The following is a 19,306-nucleotide window of genomic DNA, read 5'->3' as shown; positions in this document are numbered from 1 at the left end:
CTCCCCATAGTTCTTAAAAGGTAAAGATGTTTTATAATGAAAGATTGTAGGTTCCAATTTAAATAAGCAGAGAGGTGATGGAGTGTGTGTTTGCACGTGTGCATAGTATGAAAAGTGGTTATTAAATCTTCCTCTACATGTCACTGTTAATACAAACTGGAGTGGAGCTGTGGTACAGACCTGTACTAGCTCCTTCTCCTTGTTTCCAGCTGCTTTAAAAACTTGACTTTTCAGGCTGTATTGACTTCAGGTAACAAAATTGAGCAACCTTTAAATTAAAAATGCATCCGTCTTTTTCCCTAAGTTAAAAACCAAGAAGATACTTGATTCTTTGATTACTCTATCCAATTGCTTTTCTCCTTTCCAGGGGAGCAAAGACTGCAGTCTCCTCTGGCTATGGTGCTGTTGAGGCCCTAAACTTGGATCTCTACCACAGCACAGACACATTTTTTCTATGTGTAAACTGTTCACCATTAGCTCTGCAATAGCTTCCCATTGGTTTTGACGAATACCCATGTGGAGTGCAACTATTTAAATAATGAGCAGAGAAGAGCAAAGGTTTTCCATGTAATTCTTCGGTGTAAAAAGGCTTTAAAAGGCAAATGCATCATGCATGTATTCATTTTAAAACATCTCCCCCAAACCAGACTTCGCAAGAAAGATCTTCCAGACACCAACTTTTTCTAAGAAATTACGACATATATGCATAGTCATTTGCATTATAATTTCTAAGACTGAAAAAAAAAATGCAAATAATATTTCAATCTTTGAGAAGCAATTACTCAAGCCCTTTGAAAAACAACTTGGGAAATGCTCAAAATTATAATGAGTAGAAATAGCCTAAGCTCTAAGTAGTTTATCTTTGTCTCATCCGCACGTTTCCTCTCATGTTTAAATCCCTAGAAAGGCAGACATACAAAATGGATTGCTGAGGTTTCCGCAGAGCCCATAGTTTAATTCATCTCTCTCCAGCAGACATCTCATGCCAGTGACGTTTTGTTACCGATCCTTGGGAAATTCTAGCAGCTATTGCCGTGTTATTAACTTGGACACTGCTGGGAGCCTGGACATTCACAATACCCTTACATCTTCACAGTTGCATGGGAGAGCTGTGCTTTGAATAAAATAAAGGGCACTTGCAAGAGTATTAATTTCTACAATTGAATACACTTAACAGAACTACAACAGCAAGTCTGTTTCGTAAATGCAAGTCTGTAAGCTCCAAGCTTACACAATGTCAGACGTGTGCTACACTGTGTGCCTTGTTTAGTGATAACAAGTATGACACTATATCAGTTTTTTCTCCTTTATTGCAAGTCTGGTAGTTCTTATGCCCTTCCTTTGAAAGTCACAGGAACACACCATAATCCAAGCTTTGATTTTTTAGAGGACCAAGTTTATAAGGCTGAAATCCAAAGACTGCACCCTGAAGAACTGCAGGCAAAAAAATATCTAATCCCTTCCCTTGGTTTTCAAAGTCCCATTGTTAAAATTTGGCCCTTTTCAAACTTAAAAGCATCCTCTAATTGCAGGAAGACGTAACCTGAAGCCATGGGAGTTCTGCTTCTAGTGCTTTCAGCTACAGCTTTCTGTACCACTTTTGCAGGCCAGTGTCGGCACTTTGAGCCGTCTCTTACATCTGCCCACCAATAGCGACCTTGATTAACTCCCTGGAACTCCATGCTGTCTCCATTAACATTAAGGATTTGTCTTTTTGTTCATGCTATTTAGGGCACAAGCACAGGTCTCTGGCAGCTCCCGAGCTGTTCTCACTTTGTTCTGCATTTTGGCCTAATGCTGCCCCAGCACTGTTTGCTGTTCCCGAGCTGCACAGACACTTCACATCTTCAGACTGAAATGCTTTGGTCATAGTGGCTTTTGCCTCAAAAGGAGGTAATTATCCACACCAGCAGTTCCCAAACTCTGGTTTGTAAAGCCACAGTGATAGCTTCTTAGCGCCAGGCTGCTTTAAAGTTTAAACCATAAATTTGAGAGAAATTGAGGATTAAGGAAGTTGCCTGCAATCCAAAATGTTTGGAAATGAAAGAGCTCAAAAAGTGAGCTCAAAAAATGAGCTCACCATTCTTTCACATCAGTCCCTCCACCGCTCTGCTTGACCACCACAGCTGCAAAGTGAAGTTACAGTCCACTGCAATCCCTTCATTTTCCCAAGTGATGGGACACTATGAGCAGAGCAACTAGATACCCAAAGTTGACAGCAGCAGCCATAGTACAAACAGCTACCAATTGGCCCTGTCTCTACCCCTGAGCTGTGCCAGACACTCTCATATCATGCTGGGAACACATCCAGGGCAAGCTGGGTAAAGTCACCCAACACCCTCACCCCTTCATTTAGTTGGATGCCTTTGTTCAGGCTGCTGGAAACATTATGCCTCAGCTACAGGGTTAAAAATAAACTTTTTCATCATCAGCTCCTGGTTCACTAGAGAAAAACCACTCCAGAAGAGCCAATACAGTTGTCTGTGCAACCTTCCTGCCAGCCCTTCACTGCTGTTATCACCAACTAGGTGCAACTGCACTTGAGCAGCACCCTTTTGCCAGGCAGTCCACTGCCTATACTGGCATAGACAGTTTGGGACTACAGTTGTACAGCCAGTTGTTCCCCATGTTTGCAGTCTTCAGAGCCCTCCTGCTCCTTCTTGGTCACAAAAAGTAATCTGCCTTTAGTGGTCACATGTTTAGTGAGAAAGTTTCAAGTTCTCAGCACATGGCCAGCAGGTTCATTGTATGGTCAGGGTTATGCAACAATTTACATTTTTTTCACTTAGCCTTCCAAAATAATTCTTTATTTTTAAAAAAGAACAGAAGTTTTGGCAAGTTTGAATGAAAAGTTTCCTTCCAACAAGGCTAGGAGAATCACAAAAAAACCCCCAGCTTTCGTTTTCCTATGTGCTATTAGCAACACTCTCTGACATAGTTTGGTGAACTGAGGTAGGTTTTGGTCCAGTGCTCCACTTTCTTGACTATGGTAGCATTTCAGTGAATTCGGATTTTGGGTTCATAATGCTATCTTGCTTGAAATTGCACCTCATGGATACAAGATTATCTTCTAAACTCTTGTTGAGTTTGCGAAGGCTGCAGCAAGGCCAGGCCACTGGAAACATGGTCCAGCAAGTCCATCCTCTTCCAAGCAGAAAGGGGAGGAAGGACAAATTTGCAAAATCATTCTCTCATTCATTACTTTGGAACAAGAGACACGTAAGCCAACAACTCCTTTTCATCTTTTGCCTTGAAAGAACTTGGTAATTAAGAAAGCATTTCTCCCTGATAGGTCTCAAAGCTTAGAGAGGAGACTTCAGTGCAATCTAGTCCAGTTATATCTCAAATAGGAAAAGAGCGGCTTTGTTTTGTTTTCCTCTTTCAGGAATCGCAAGACTGACATTTAAAAGAAGCCACAGTGCACAGTTAGCCAAGCACTCAGCTATCAGGATATGCCAAAACAGAGGCTTTGCACTTGACCTCCACTCCACATTCCTCACCTCTGGGAACCGGCATTATGATGCTATTTACATAATCACAGTATTTCCCTAATACAACTGCATGCTTTTCCCTGTGCACCATCAAGTTGTGTCTCTATTAGAATAGAGATGTAAAGGTCATGTCAAGGACATCCCCAGATTCACTAGTAATAGAGGAGGGGAAAAAAAAAAAAAAAAAAATCTAGATTTTGGAGGGTGGGGAGGATTAATCCTCACCATTTTATTTTTCTTAAAAAAACCCAAACCAAATCCAACAAACAACACCACACACAGTGAAAACAAACAAAACCACCAACAAATAAAACCCAACAAGTAAACCCTTAAATTATAGCCAGTAACTGGAAGAAAAGCACTTATTTATATAACTTCTGGTGGCACTGAAAATTGAGTCAAAATTATTTAGTGGATGTTTTGTATCTGTCTTGAGGACTACTGCACAAGTAATGTATCTGCAGGCTGTTCTTCATCTGCACAAAATATTACTAAAATGTAATCTGACAAGCAGATTTTTCCTAATGCCACCAGCTTACATGAAAAACTTAATTTTCAGTGAGTCCACAACCAGTGTGGGAATGACAAGCTGGGATGGGGAGGTATCTCAGTGGTGTTCTAGCTTTATGTCCAGCCCCAGTGTCAAGATGCAAAGGCAGCATGATTCAAACTGAGAAAGAAAGGGGTAAGCACACATACCCAGAAGCAGAAGGGAGAGGAAAAGTGGCCTAATCAAAACTAACAGCAGGATTTCTGCTCATACTTCAAACTGGGAGCAGAAAAAGCCCTTCATTTGCAGTTCTTGAAAGCAAACTCCTGGAGTCCATGTGGAGAAGTGCTCTGTAAAGAACTGACAATCCTTTGAATTCAGTGATCTTCAGAAGTATCACCCTCTTTCCACTCCCCGGAACATTTTTCCCATCTCAGTCACTTATTCATTAGTACTACTATTACACACTTACTGACCTTTTCTTTTATATGACAAACCCAAGTGTTCATTTTTGAAGCCTGAGGTTCATCACCTGTACTCATTTTAGATGACTTTCCATACTCCCCCTCCTCTTCATTTCAAGCTGTCTGATTTTTGAGAAGTTGCTTGAAACACATCTCTTGAGAAGTCCAGGTATTCACCATCTTCTTTTTGTTAAAAGGTATGTGTACCTCCTGGCTTCACATTCTTCACTTTAGTCTGATGAAACCACCCCCCAAACTTTTTCTCTGAGGTACATGTTACAAATTTAGGGTCAGCATTACAGATGCCACTTGGGAACCCAAATAATTTTGACAGACATCCAGCGAGGCTTAGAGGAACCTCAAAAAAGTTTAGACAACCCCCTGAAAGACAGCAGGAAACTGGAACTGGACTTGTTCAGGCACTCAGATGCACTGCAACAGCAGCAACATGTACCTTTTGGTACCCAAATGCCACCAGGGCCAGACTCACAGCAACCAGCATCATACAGGACACTGTACCAGGCGTGTCAAACCTCAGAGTGTGCCCAGTGCTATATCAAGACTCCCAAAACTTGCAGGAGATTATCACACTATTGCAGAAAGACACAAGCAGAAGAGAAAAGGTACAGTGCCTCAAGAAGTACCTGCATCCTTGTGAGAAAAGTTCCCAAACACCTTAAGTAGGGCTACAAAGGGATGCCCTGTCACTCCACTTGGTTACAACCCAGCATTAAAACTTCAGCCTCTAAGTGCTAAAAAACTCTCAGTGCTCTAACCAGAACCTATCCATCATATGGGAGGTAGGATTTCAATAAGCTGCTGAAATTTGAAAAAGAAAGTAGCAAGAGTGTTTTCTGCAAAACATATTACTTTCTGCTGGTATTTTTGCAGAAGATGGGATTAGTTTCTTGCTGTCTTGCAGTATGATCAAGGGCAACGTAAGGATAATAATTAAGTGAATTCTATTGCTAGCTGTCACAAGTGATAAATATAATGCATAATTAAACAAGCGGCATCTAGACTGCCTGGAGGAGAAATTATTTAGTTCTTTCATTAGGACAGACTAATATCTCTCACATTTTTGCATTGCATTCTCACATTTCATGAATCCGCTGAAAATCAACAGCTTTACATTAGTTTCTGTGGCTGCAGCTGCCCAGGAACTGCCCACTGGGAACAGATCCAACATGCATCACCAGATCAGCGCCCACCTTGTGAGTACAGAAGGATCTGCATCTCCAGAAGAACACAGGTGAAAACCTGGACCAGGTTCTCCAGGCCCAGCAGCTCGAAGACCTCTCGCAGCGGGTAGTCAGAGAGCGGCAGCTCGTTGGGCCCAGGTCTCTGGCAAATGATGGGCTCGTAAACTCCATAAAACTTCAGCGACCTCCCCGGGGGCGGCAGGGGCACCTCGTAGAGGATGTTGTGGATGTAGCTCTCCAGGGGCAGAGGTGGTGGCTGCTGGGAGGTCACCGCCTTATAGAGCTGGATCAGGAACTTCTTGCAGGCTTGCATGAAGGGCAGAGGGGTGATGAGACAGATGCATTTGGAGACATACAGCGTGTCTCTGCTGATGTCGTAGGAGTTGTACCGCTGGAGCTTGGCCAGGGACGTGGCATCGCCCTCGTCGATGCTGCTGGCCAGGGAGTCCATGCTGCACGAGGAGGAGGCGCAGACGCTGCTGTATTGCTCTGCATTGTGCATCTGGTAGAGGGTTTGCATGGCTGTGCAGATCTGCTTGCTCGTGACCTCCTCGTAGAACGTGAGCACGAACCCATACGTACGAGAGCCATCTTCTCTGGTGATGATGAACGAATGGAGCTGTGGATCTCTGTTGTCTGCCTGCGTCCTGAACGACAGCCCTTTGGGCATACACAGCTAAGAATAGAAAAGAAATATATATAGTGAACTAAGCTGCAAATTCTATTTTGTTACTTCTGCTTCACAGGCACATTGTTTTTTTGCACCACATCATAACAAGCCAGTTATCACTAAATATAACTCCCCTGAAAAGTAACTCAAAACCAAACAGCTTAAAACTGATGCTACTTAAGAGTTAGGCGTGACTGAAGGAAGGAAAACACCCTCAAAAATCACCTATTAAGTCATTATGACTTATTTCCATTACTTTGTAAATTTATTTTCACTTTGTGAGCCTTTGTCTCATTTACTTAAACATCACATAAAGACATCTACTTTTGTTGCCATTTGCATATATCATTCCCACAGTAATCTAAAATCAGAGCATCAAGGGAGCATCTTTTACCACTGAATTAAAATTACAGACTTTCTGAAATTCTTTGATCTTCCATAATTTTCTTAAAAGAAAGCAAAACAATTGATTGACAGCTATTCAATTCACTTACATTGGAAGAAGGGCGGGGGGGCAGGGAGGGGCAGGGATGTGCATGGAACCACCCAAAATCTATGGAAGTTTCATTTTTTATTTACCACTCTGCAAAATCTTTTGCACTGATTCCACTGCACTGGGTGTTTCTCTGAAATATAGCACTAGTGATAACTTGAGGCATTTTTCCAGGCATTCCTCAGGAATTCTTTCACCCTTCTAATACAAATTAACAAACATCCAGCAAAACTTGTTTGAATGCGCATCAGCATGAAACTCCTTATGTTCTATCTACATCAGTTTGTTAATAAACAAAGAATAAAGATTACTCTGTACCTTCCATCTGAAGGAATCGAAAGAAGAGAGGGAGACCCTTCAAAGTGCTCCTCCTGTTCCAAAAGGCAACACGAGAAGGCAACTTTCCCAAGGGATGTGAACATGAACACAACTGAGTGCACCCCCTAATGTCTCACCTTGACCAGGACTAAATTCTTCTGATGGTGGAAGAAGTAAAGTGAAATAATTACATATTTTCAGGCACATCCTATGCTGAACTTCACCAGTTCATCTTGCAGAGACCATTCAACAACCTGATAAACTGCTACCTGCCTGGCTGGGATTTAGACAAGTGCTCCAGATCATTCCACAACATGCTAGCAAGCCCCTAAGTTGTCATCTAGGACAGCTCTTACGTATTCCTCTAAAAGGTAATGTATAGGAAAATAAGTAGCTTGGAGTTGGTAGAATTTAATTCAGTTGATGAGCTTTGCTGACATAAACCCTGAAATTGCAGCTTAAATCATTTTTGAACAGCAGCTTCATTTTCATTCAAAAGATTTCTATTTTTTTATTGAGGCATTAACAGCAGTGCCATAGTTAAGGCTTCTCCAATAAAGAAGTACTAAAAAATCCTTCTCATGCTTTATTTAAATTTATTCTGCACAACAATTATCTCTTAAGTTCATTTTTTGGCAGGCTTGCTTAATAAAAATTTATTTCTAGAATATGGGCATTCAATGGCAGCTAGAGCCTTATCAAATCCAATCAGGCCAAAATCATAGGTTTTAATCTTGACACTATCAAAGATTATATTTTTTTTTTTGCTTTACAGAAAAAGCAAATTATATCTACTGGTACAATCAGGAACAGACAAGCATCAAGGAAATTCAGACCAGCTGAGATAATTTCAGAAGGCTATACGAAATAAATTTCCTCCAAGTCTCAATTATCACCCTCTTGTCTTTTATATACCGAGTGTATACACACACGACAGGACACATGTTAAGTTTCAGCCACAGCCCAGCATATAGCGGATATTGACATTTTAAGACCCTGGCACAGAGAACTGCCACCGTTGTTAGATCTACAAGAGGACATGAGAAAAAGCAAGGAAAGAAAGAAGATGGGAAAACAGGGCAGGGAAGAATGACCAAGAATCACTTAAGAAGCTAAGATCAAAAGGAAGAGCCTGTGCTCATTTTCCAGCAATACAGAAAGCTTCAAATTTGCAGTTAATGCATGAAAACTTTCATCTTAGTGCCTTGGACATCAATCACTTCCCATCTCATCCGTGTTTGTCACATGTGCCACAGGAGAGTGCTGGGGAAGAGCAGCTCGGGATGTGCAGCGGTTGAAAGCTTTGCCTGCTGGTGAAGCGGGCTGGCTAATGGCAGTCAGACACCTGTATCGTGTCTTTGTATTAACACAGAAAACTATTCAAGATTACTGATGAAAGGACAGGATTCTGGTTTTCAGAGCACTTCATTATTTACGTTTAAACATATCCATCAGCAGAAAAATGTGGAATTAAATCATACCTGCCATAAGGGTTACAATCAACACGGTTTGTAAAAACAAAAGGAAACCGCATAATGACAGAAAGATATCAAGTAATCCGTACCTCACCTCTGCAAGTGATGATCAGGAGATACCCTTTTCCTAAACACAGAAGCAGGACACACACACACAGTGTAATCCCTCTCTCCTTCCTCCTCCCAGCCATCACCAAGTGCAGATATTTCTGAACCAAAGGTCCCCTCTGGACCACTGCCCATTAGCATCAGTTCAGCTCTTCTCCATTGGATCCTCTTATTTCACTTTTTAAGCCCCTGCGTATTTTTAATGTTCAAAACGTGCCACGGCAGCAAGCTCCATACCTCAATTGCTCTGTGGGTGAGGGGGTGGAGAGAAAGACGCTTTTGTTTGTATTAAAGCCTGTTCCTTCAAATTACACTGCAGAACCTTCAATTCTTTTATTTTGGTACATGACATGTTAAACAGATGATACTTCCTTGGACTTCAGAAATACAGGCAAAGATTTACATACCTTGATGCGCTAAAATAGGAGGTTTATTTCCTAAAAATTTCACTTTCCTCTTAATTGAGAGCTTCAGTTTGGTACAAAGCATTACTTGCAGAATGGCCACAGAAGAAAGTATGTGACATTAGGCAGGGATAAGCAAAAAGCAGTGGGGGGAAAAGAAATACTTCCCTATTAAAGGGAACTCCATATACTTCGAAAGGGAGAGAAAACAAGACTCACAGGCAGAGACATTTCTTGGGAATTCACGGGGTTATTTTTAAAGCAACAAGATGGTTTCAGAAGGCAATTGAAATTCTTTAGGCATCCAGCAAAGCCAGAGTTCTCACAAGCTAACCTTCAAGGATTTATGCATTTTCTTCTCTGAAGAAAATTGCTTCTGGAAGCTCACATAAAGCAAAACATAGGCAGAACTAATACAGCAAAGCAAGATCAGAAAGGCCAATAATTGCTTCAAGGGATTCTGTGGAGGTGGATATTACTTTAAATGATGTCTCAGATCAAAACAATAAAGAAGTTTTCCAAAAGATTATTTAAAAGACCATTAAATACTGCTGGTGTTAGTAAACGTCTTTTTTTTTTTTTTCCTCCAAGATACATTGCAAATGAAAGCTGTGTTCTTCAGCTATTTGATTTTGGTTGAATGCAGCTCAGTTCAACTATTTTAATAGGTCTCTTGCTGGTTTTGTTATTCCATTTTTGTCTGATAATATGATTACACTTCATGAATACCAGATATTTTCAACTGCAACCTGAGAGACAAATAATGCAGCAATTCCAGCTATTGCCTTCTGCTGCCATATTCCTGCTGCACATCCCCCATCACTCCTCCAAACACCCCTAATTCAAAGGCAGAACTAAAAGGCAAAAGTAGCCTTGGTGGTTATTACCATCTTAACTGTGCTGATGAAACACCATTTGGAGTCCTCTGTATATGCAAAGTAATGTGGAGACCTGCCCAAATACTGCATCATCTCCATCAATGCACATTTGGAAGCAGAGGACAGAAGTGCTGAGCTGTTAGTGGGCAAAGTGACTGATACTGGTAGCAGGCTCATCTTTGCCTTTCTGCGCACGTGCAAGTGCCAGAGTATCAGTTCTCAGCATCACTGCTACTTCCATCTCCTGAGTTTTCATCTTAAGTATTTGGCACTATGCTAAAAAAATAAAATTCAGTGGAAATTGAGATGAACTTTGAAGATTCCTACACCTTCACAACTGCAGAGAAGTTGCAAATGTGAACTGAGCATAATTCAGACCGCATTTACAAAAGCCATTGTATTGCAGTTCCCTGTTTCTCCATCAGAGTGAGGGCCAGGAGATTGTCTTGACTTCCTACCTGCACCAAGTTTAGCTCTGGTTTGAAGTAGCTAGCATGTGGTCCTACACTCCTCAAATGTGAAGCACATCATGGAAAATGAAGAGTTCCTAATTCTCCAATTTTGAGTTAAACCCAATAGTTTTGAAAACATCTGGAATTGCTAATATTGCTTTAATGTTATTATTACAATAGCTGTTAAAGTTATAAAACAAACAGCTTTTTCTGTACTGGGAAGCTCAAATACCAGTAATCTGTTGTCTTTTTCAGGATATGTTCTTAACAAGTGCTTTAGTGATTTTGGGAACATCCTTTGAATATGAGCTCTTTGAGAACATTTCCAGTGGATTATCAGTGTTTTAGCTGTCACTACCCACCAGCTGTTCCCTCCTCCCTCCCCTTTAACCATGTAGGCAAACCCACACCAAATTCAGCCGAGAGGAAAGAGATGTACAGAAGATGCACTGGTGCAGGGGCACCATTTAAAGTGACCACCTAAACCAAGCCATGTTTTAGGCAAGTTCCAACTTCTCAGTAAAGATTCCTCTCTCCCTTGCTATATGCAGCGTCAAGGTGGGGTTTTTTTATACTAATGTCCATGTGAAATTTTTGTGTATCTTAAAATTCGGTTTGCCTTCTTCCCACCTGCTGATACATGTCCTGGGTGACTGCATCCCTTCTCAGACAGACATCGAGCTTGTGGTTAGACTTGTTTAATCACGCAGTAGACTTAACTAGAACTAACAAAGGAAATGTAGCATTTTGCTATTGTTATGCCTGAAAGTATTCTGTATTTTCACAATACCTCTTCCTCTAAAGCTTTTCAACCAGCATGCCTTGTGGATGCATCTAGTGTCAGCAGAAGCACCTTCTTCATCACATCACATGGGCTGGTTGTAAACAACTCAGGAACCACTGTAGAGCTGAAGTTGTCAGGAAACAGCTTGAGGAGAGAATTTCTCTACCTACCATATTGACGGCATCCTGGTCAAAGGGGTTCCACTCAATGTTCTGAGGGTAATGGGCCAAAACTTTGGACTTGAAGGTTCTTCTCAAGGGGCTCTGGTCAAAATTCTCTCCTGCAACAAATGAAGAAATAATGACTTATCACTGCAGTGATACTTCAGAGAGAGCTTGCCTGAGCAGCTTACTTTCATTACTTTCACTTTTTTTTTTTTTAAATGAAATCTGAAGGGCATTTACATTCCCAACAGATGTATTACTTATGAAAGAAAAACATAAAATATGCACATTCAGTCTGATCTTGCCCTCTTTCGCACAAAATCTTATTACTGTTGCAACACAGCTTCCAGGTCAGTATTTACCACATGGAAATGTATCATTAAGAGAAAAATTAATGCTGGAGTTTTATGGAAAAAGCTGAATTCTCCATCTTCTCCTATAGCATGAATATCTAGAAACGACTCTACTCAAATGCTGAAAGAGCACTTTCCCTGAAGTTCGTTAGAAACTGTCTTATACTCAATAAAAAGGATGAGCACCTTTCAGCTATTATAAATCATTCAATGATTTTTTCTATATCACAAGTCCTGTGTGAACATTAAACATATCTTTTTTCCTACATCAAATTTCCAGGACAGACTTCTTCCACACAAAAAATTCAGCAAGTGCAAAGAGGAAGAATGAAATTAGACCTCAGGCAGAAATGCATCCAGTTATCAGCATACAAACAGTGTATTTCACAGTAATATTGCTAATAGAGTTTCCATTGTTGGACAGTCTACAGTATACAACACAGTAACTAAAATAAGAAGTTCTTAAACTATTTGCTATGCTACCATCTACTACGCTTTTCTCAGATACCAGGTTACTAATTTTGGACCTCTTGGTTTAGACTACAAGTGGGTCTTTCTTGTCCAGTTCCTTTCTCACCTCAGAGGGGAGAATGGGATGGAAGCCTGAAGTTTACAATAGTAAATATTTCACCAAACCTTTCTGGGCATGCAAAGGCACCTTTCCAGACTTAGTGTTAAATAGATACTTTCAAAAATGTGTTATCAAAACATAATTGGATTTATTTTCTTTATATATATAGATATATATATCTTTATACTTAAAGACAGAATGACTATGTCATTAATGTTTTTAATGACAGGTTATTTAGGATGAAGAAAACACTCAATCACTTGGCAAGCTCTAAAGGCAATCGCTGTTCCTGCAGAAAAGTTAAACAAGTTACTAACCTCACTAACCCCTCTCTGAAAACAACATGGACTGTGGGAGTATAATTTGCGCTTGCTGAGTTAGATGTGACAACCCAACCTTCGCGCAGCTAAGCAGCCTTTGAGTGATGTTGCAAAATCCACAGTTCAGCAGTTATGTGAAGGTTTGTGAGGCCGCAGCCATTTCGGACGTGCCCTTTGCTCCATGAGAAGCACAGTCTACACCATCATTTGACTCAGAGTGAATTAATCCAAGGAAATTTCTGTACAAATTGATACCTGAAGGCACAGCTTCTCAGCCTTTGTCTGGCAGAACTTCGGGTGTGCAGATAATTAGGAGGAACACAAGAGGAAAAAGGAGTTGCAATTCACAAGGTAAAAGTTATCCAGACAAAGTTTTAGGAGGGTTGAAAACCATTTGCTGTATGAACCCTTAACACATCTTCAATGCTACGGCAGGAGCTGCCCGGTCTCTCAGGGGCTGCTGTACCAGGGCCACCGCAGCATCATCTGCACAACAAAGGCAGATGGAGGAAGAGAAGGTGGTCAGGCATTTCTTACACCAACACCAGCCGCCCACTCGGTCAGGAAGGGGAAGCAAAGGCGCAAAGGCTTCTGCCGGAGCTCCCCTCCATGAGGATGTGTGTAGGCAGATGGAAATTCCTCGGGAGGTGTGCTGGGACTGCGCTTTGCCCCGTTGTAAGAGCCACCAAGCCGAGCTGGGAGCCAGGCGGAGGAGAGCTCACCCGCTCTTCTGACAGTGCTCGCTTGCAAATGCATTCAGAGAACAGCTTCAAAAAAAGTCTTTTCCTTCCCAAGAGACCTCTGAGATTTTTAAGGATACAGGTAATTTTTTTACAATGGTTCATTTTTAACACATTATTTAGACACATTTCAGTGTTGTGTTTTCAATATTATGTCTCATTGATTTGGGTAGATTATTGTGGGGGAGAAAAAAAGCAAATAAGCTTCTACAAGGACATTTTTTATTTGAGAGTAGAAAAGGTCCAAGACAATGCAATGCTGCAGCCATATTTCCTGGGGCAAGAATAAATGTAAGTGGTAAGATGAGGATCTCTGGCAGGGAATCCAGCATGCTTCTGGAATTGCTCAAGGCAAACCAGAAATCCAGCAAAACTGTATGCATCACAGAAATAAAGAAAACTGAAAGTAACAGCTAAACTGGATCAAATTAAAAGACATGTCAGGATTTAGCTGATTAGCTCATCACATCTGTCAAACTGAACCAGACTTGCCATTAGATGCTATGGCAGTCCAGAGCACAAGCTCTACAAAGATCCTCTCCATCTCAGTTGTAAAGCTCAGACTGAGGTATACAAAAGAGAGACCATCACTCTATTACAGAATATGGCAGTAGAACGACCTCTTCTTTTAGCCCAGAAGTTCTTTGCAGAGGCATTAAAGATATAATGTCATCCATTGATTCCTGAAGTTTTACAGAATAAACACTTGAAGGACATCAGACTACTCAAAGGGATTTGGGAACTAATCCTGGAAAGCTTCTCCACAGGAAAATACCTTATCCTAGTTTGATGGTTCAGTTGCTAACCCCACTAGAAAGAGCTGTACTTATTTCCATCTTAGACCAAAAATTATATCACCAGGGATATGTGAGCAGGAAAATTCTTGATTTTCTGCTGTTCTAGTTACCCCCCCATCTTGACAGGTAATACTGCAACAGCATCTGGAACCAGTGGAGATGAACAAGGCATGTTTACCAATAAACCATAGCAATCATGAAAAATTAGGGTTTCAATCACCTTTTGGAAATGACCAATAATTTGTATGTTGCTGCGAATACTTGTACAGTCACTTGGATGTCAGAGATGTCTAAAAAGTTTTCTTTATGAAACACAAACATTGCTTTAAGAAACCCAGCCTTCCAAAACAGGCAGTAATAATGTTCTAGTAGGCCGACAACATGGATTCATTTTGTCCAGGAAAATGAATGGCACAAATAACTTACCTTTGCAGAGTCTCTGCAGGGTTTGTATTTTACTACTATGGTGGTTTTAAAAAAAAATAATCATAAATTAAAGGTAAAGCGCACACCCACAAAATACAATTTTCTCAATCAGTGATCACAAGACAAAAGAGAAGAGCCAAGAAACCACACGGGAGTGAATCAGCTGGTCATTAACTCAAAAGGACAGCATTAAACCCTTCATAAAAAGCTGCCCCCAGAAGACAGGCATGGTAAGCTTTTAGAGACACATAATTTGGGAAGGAAACAGTATAAGGATACAACAGAAAGCAGATCGCATGTCAGGGTGAAGCGTCATCATTTGGCCAATCCAGCAGGAAACACCCTGACTCTCACCAAAATTTGATGAGCGATGTGGAACATGACACCCAGCTCCACACTGACAAGCAGCTGGAAGAGAACCACAAGGAGCAAAACCTTCTTGGCAAACATGAGGGAAGGAATTTGGACAAAGGATACCTGATATTATCAGATCTCAGCCTTGATAGCTCTGAACTGTGGAGTCACATGTGACAAAGTTTATTTAGCTGTTATTCTAGGCAAACAGTAAATTTTCATTAAACCTAGTGTGTGCTTATTTAAGTACTTGCTTGCTAGCTTCCAAAACTGGATTAGCAAGGCACATTAATAATGAAGCAAGTATCAAATGTGAATTGAATCCATATTCTAAAATATTAATGGCTGGATAACAGTATTAAGAATACAGACAGAAACATTGTACTTCATGTGTGGTATCCATTCATGCAAACAGCACATCTCATAGGGTAAGCTGCCTGTAAGAGGCAAACTAAAACTTTGGTTTTGAATGGACTCCTTTTGCTTTCAGGATTTTTTTTTTTTAAATCATTCAAGTATTTTTCAAAATCATGTAAAATGTGTCAGATTCAAGTTCCATTTTGACTAGATACAACATCCTGTGTAATGGTACTTTTAAACAATTTGCACTTTCCCTTAAAGGCACTAATTTTTTAAAGGAATCTTTAGTTTCAGACTAAAAGCAAATAGTGAAATGATGGGTTCTATATCAAGAAGAAACATCCTGATTTCATTTTAGAATCAAAAGATTTCTCAAAATTAGAAAACTAGGATCTTCTGCATTTTGAATGAAAGATAAAATTTCTAGGGAAAGGCAGCTACAGTTGTGATGTTGCCGGTCCTGATGGCTTTCATATGAGTGATTATTTAAAAACTTAGCGATCTTAACATCTAAGCAGATCTGTTTTAATTAATTATCACAGCCACAGAGGCATACAAAAACATGTACCAAATAGGCAGAGGCATCATCCTTCACCCACACCCTCTGGTTCAGGGAATGCGAACTATCTGTCGCTCCTTCCAGGCTCTGGAACGTACACAGGAATGCCTGTCACCACAGAAGTAAAAATATCTTTTATTCCTTTAGAGGAACGTACTGGCAGCACGACTAACACACAGTACTGCACCTCACGGTGACAACCTCTTTGATAGTTATTTCTAATTAAAAGTGCTCGGCACATCCAGCTATGTCCTTTTCCTGAAGGCAGAACCTGTGTAAGCATTGGGTAACTGGATGACCCTGCACGAGAAGCAAGTGATGTACAACATGTGAGTGAGAAAACAACATGGAGACAGGAAAAATAGTGCTTGGCTGGGGAGCAATTAAACTGTTAACTGTCAGGCTCAAGAGATGGATCATTTAAGTAGGGCAGAAATTGTGCTCTGCTGCTTTTCTTCTGCATCTCACCATAAGACCAAAGCAGCAGTGGTAGGCCTGTCAGTGTTCAAGGATGTTAACTCAAAGGCATCATTCCTGACCACATATTCTCATAATCTTACAGTGGAGGAGGGAAATTATAGGAAAGGAAGGGCTGGGACAAGGCAGACAAAACAGCATTCATCCCAAAGTTTTAAAATCTGAGTTGTCTGTAACATGGTGGTGACTTTTTCAGGAGGCAGGAGAGATGAGAAGGGTCTAACCCACCTCTTCTGTGTCCACATGTAAAAGGATTAATGGATCGTATTTAAACAGGAAGCCATAGTGGGTTGTGTATCTCATCAATACATCTACAACGGCTGCCTCACGGTGGCCTTCAAAGGGCCGAATGTGATTTTTAGGACTGTAGAACTGTAGGAGTAGTTACACTTATGCAGTCCTAAAATGACATTTGGCTCCTTGAAAGCAACCACGAGGTTGATGTGACCCCAGGTGAAAATCAGTTTGACACCCCCGGTCTACATGATCTGGTTTGGGGTTTGTCAGGGTTTTTTTGTTGTTTTGTTTGGGTTTTTTGTTTGTTTGTTTTGGTTTCTGTTTTGTTGCTTTGGGGGTTTTGTTGTTGTTCTGTTGTGGGTTTTTTGTTTGTTTTGGGTTGGGTTTTTTGGTGTGTCTGTGTGGACCTTTTTAAATCTAGACTGCAAAACATGCTTCCTTGAGGTGTCAGGAACCTTTGGGTCTCAGCAGCAGAAACTGGTGGAGCTGGACCTTCCAGTACCCTTTGTACATAAGTCTACATAGTTAAGCCCAGTCAGATTTCTTGGGGAGTATTCTCTAAAGCAGCCTCACGCAAGATACTGCTCACTATTTACTAAGCACACTAAGATGTAGCAATTTGTATATCCATCAATATACCTGACACCCCCAGTAGCATTTCTTTGGAGAGGGGAAGCACATCTGCCAAGAGAGCTTCAAGAAGAAAGACTAAAATTTATCAGATATTGATTCAAATCAGGTAAAAGAATGAAAAAGTTGAGGATTTTTGGTTTAATTTTTAAACTCTGACCCTTAATTTGATTGAAAGGGAATTGGGAGTCAGAAAATAAGAGAGAGAAAGAGGGCCTGGTGATTGCTTTTGTCCTCAACGCCTCTTTACCTGAGGTTTTGTCTGCAGTATCTGAGCTCTTGCCATGGAGGTCTGCTTCTAGCCATTTGTACAAGACTACACAACATAACAAACAGAGATAAAAGAGAAAGCAAGTATGAACAAAATTAAAAGATACACAAATGTACGGGGGAAGGGAAAAACATGAGGCAGACATTAAACACACCCCGGTGCAACCTCTCTTCCCCCCACTACTGCCAAAGGGTAAATCCATGTGATAAATAAAACCCCCTGCGACTGTATTGCTATAAAGGTGTTGAATGCACTGACAGACACGGTAGAAGTACTTGTCAAAATTAGCAACAAGATTAAATTCTCGGCACTTCAAACAGTATGCTGCTGTACAGCTTCCCTATTATGAAAAACAGTTCTGTTCATATATTGAGCCATTCCAGAGCTTGTGAAACTCAGGGGGAAAAACATCAGTTCTGTAACTGGTATTGAACCAAACTCAAGAGGTTTTCTTTAGCATAATACTGTTAGCCACATCGTTACACCTTCAATGCTGTACTATGTGCCATTTTCAGGACTTGCTAAAGTTACCCAATAGTTTTATTCATCATTTTTGTCTCATAATAGGGTGGTTTTAGACAAAGACTGGAATAAGTAATCTATGTTTATAACTTGGATGAACAATTTTAATCTCTTCCAGTAACAGCTACCCCAATAGACACTTGTATTGGAAAAAATTCCTGCTAGCGTGTCTAACTGAGGTTTCTTCCAAAGGGTTTGCTCAACTCTTGCAGAAAACCACAGATGCCATGGCATTCCTTCATCAAAAACAGTCCCATTCATAGGCTATGCAAACACGTTATGCAATCCTCCTCAAGTTAAATCTATTTTTATAAACCTAGAGTGTCTACTTAAGCTGCAATGCCATTGACCTCTGTGGTCATTCAGTTTCTAGGTGTAATTTCAGAGTATTTCCACCATGACCTCCTACTTGAGCTGTTAATCCAGGTGTCAGTTCAGAGGACCCAGATAATTCTGCCAAGGCTGTATTTTCTGGAAGACAACCCTCAGCACAGGAGTTCTTTCAATAAGGACTTCTAGATGTGAATTTGTATTTGAGGATAATTTTTCTTATTTCTTTCAGAGGCACCTAAAGATAAGTCACATTCAAATCTGCAGGATGATGTTTTGCCGCTCTAGATATCTTAAGCTATTTCATTCTACTTTTGAGCTGTTTAAACTAAAAAGTTGTATAAGTATTTACAGTAAAGGAAACAAAACGATTTCCAAAGCTGTAGACTCCCCTTGCTAGTGACCTGTATCCACTGTGCCTTTACAAGTGTCTCTGCCAGGCTGTCCTCACTGCTCTCCCTAAAAGTCCTTTACATGCAAAGTCCATTATCATGCAAAAGGAATTTGGCATTGAGCTTCCACGGACTTAGCCACAACCTCTGTAATAGGAACTGTGAAAAGACGGCAATTTGTAACAGGATGCATAGCCAGATGCATTGGGACAGGTTCTGGTTTTGCTGCCCATTTCAGTATTTTGACCATTTATCATCATCAGTCATATAGCTAAACAGTCACAGAAGTTATGCAAAAACTCCTGCACAACAAGTCAAATAACAGAACACCACTGACATGATACAAATACAGAGCTATGAACACTTTTGTACAGCCTAATTCTTTATGCACACAAAATGCAACATAATATACCTATTGCCACAAATTAATTTCACTCAGAAAATTCTCAGTATTTCAAAAGTGTGTTTAAAAAAGGAGATTTGTTCACCTGAGTTATTGCACAAGTCTAAATAAAGATAAAAAAGCTACAAAGTTTAATTCACTATTATCCCTTTCTTCTGATTTTGATTAAAA

General features: G+C 40.5%; 1 protein-coding gene across 6 annotated transcripts in view; it reads right to left on the bottom strand.

The window, feature by feature from the left end:
• Positions 1-19,306, bottom strand: part of DENND5B (DENN domain containing 5B) — a 118,889-nt gene that overhangs the window by 52,402 nt on the left and 47,181 nt on the right. For 3 of the 6 annotated variants that reach the window (XM_071817239.1, XM_071817250.1, XM_071817259.1), the window contains exons 2-4: positions 17,468-17,533; positions 11,400-11,509; positions 5,657-6,323 (exon numbers count right to left, since the gene is read on the bottom strand). In XM_071817239.1, coding sequence (XP_071673340.1) covers positions 5,657-6,323; positions 11,400-11,509; positions 17,468-17,533 — 843 coding nt within the window. The remainder of the gene's footprint in view (positions 1-5,656; positions 6,324-11,399; positions 11,510-17,467; positions 17,534-19,306) is intronic. The other 3 variants (XM_065841988.2, XM_071817255.1, XM_065841998.2) reach the window with 1 other exon arrangement.

This window comes from Patagioenas fasciata, chromosome 1, assembly GCF_037038585.1.
Source record: "Patagioenas fasciata isolate bPatFas1 chromosome 1, bPatFas1.hap1, whole genome shotgun sequence".
NCBI lineage: Eukaryota > Metazoa > Chordata > Aves > Columbiformes > Columbidae > Patagioenas > Patagioenas fasciata.
Note: the sequence above shows the minus strand (reverse complement) of the source record. Positions and strands in the feature narration are given on the sequence as shown.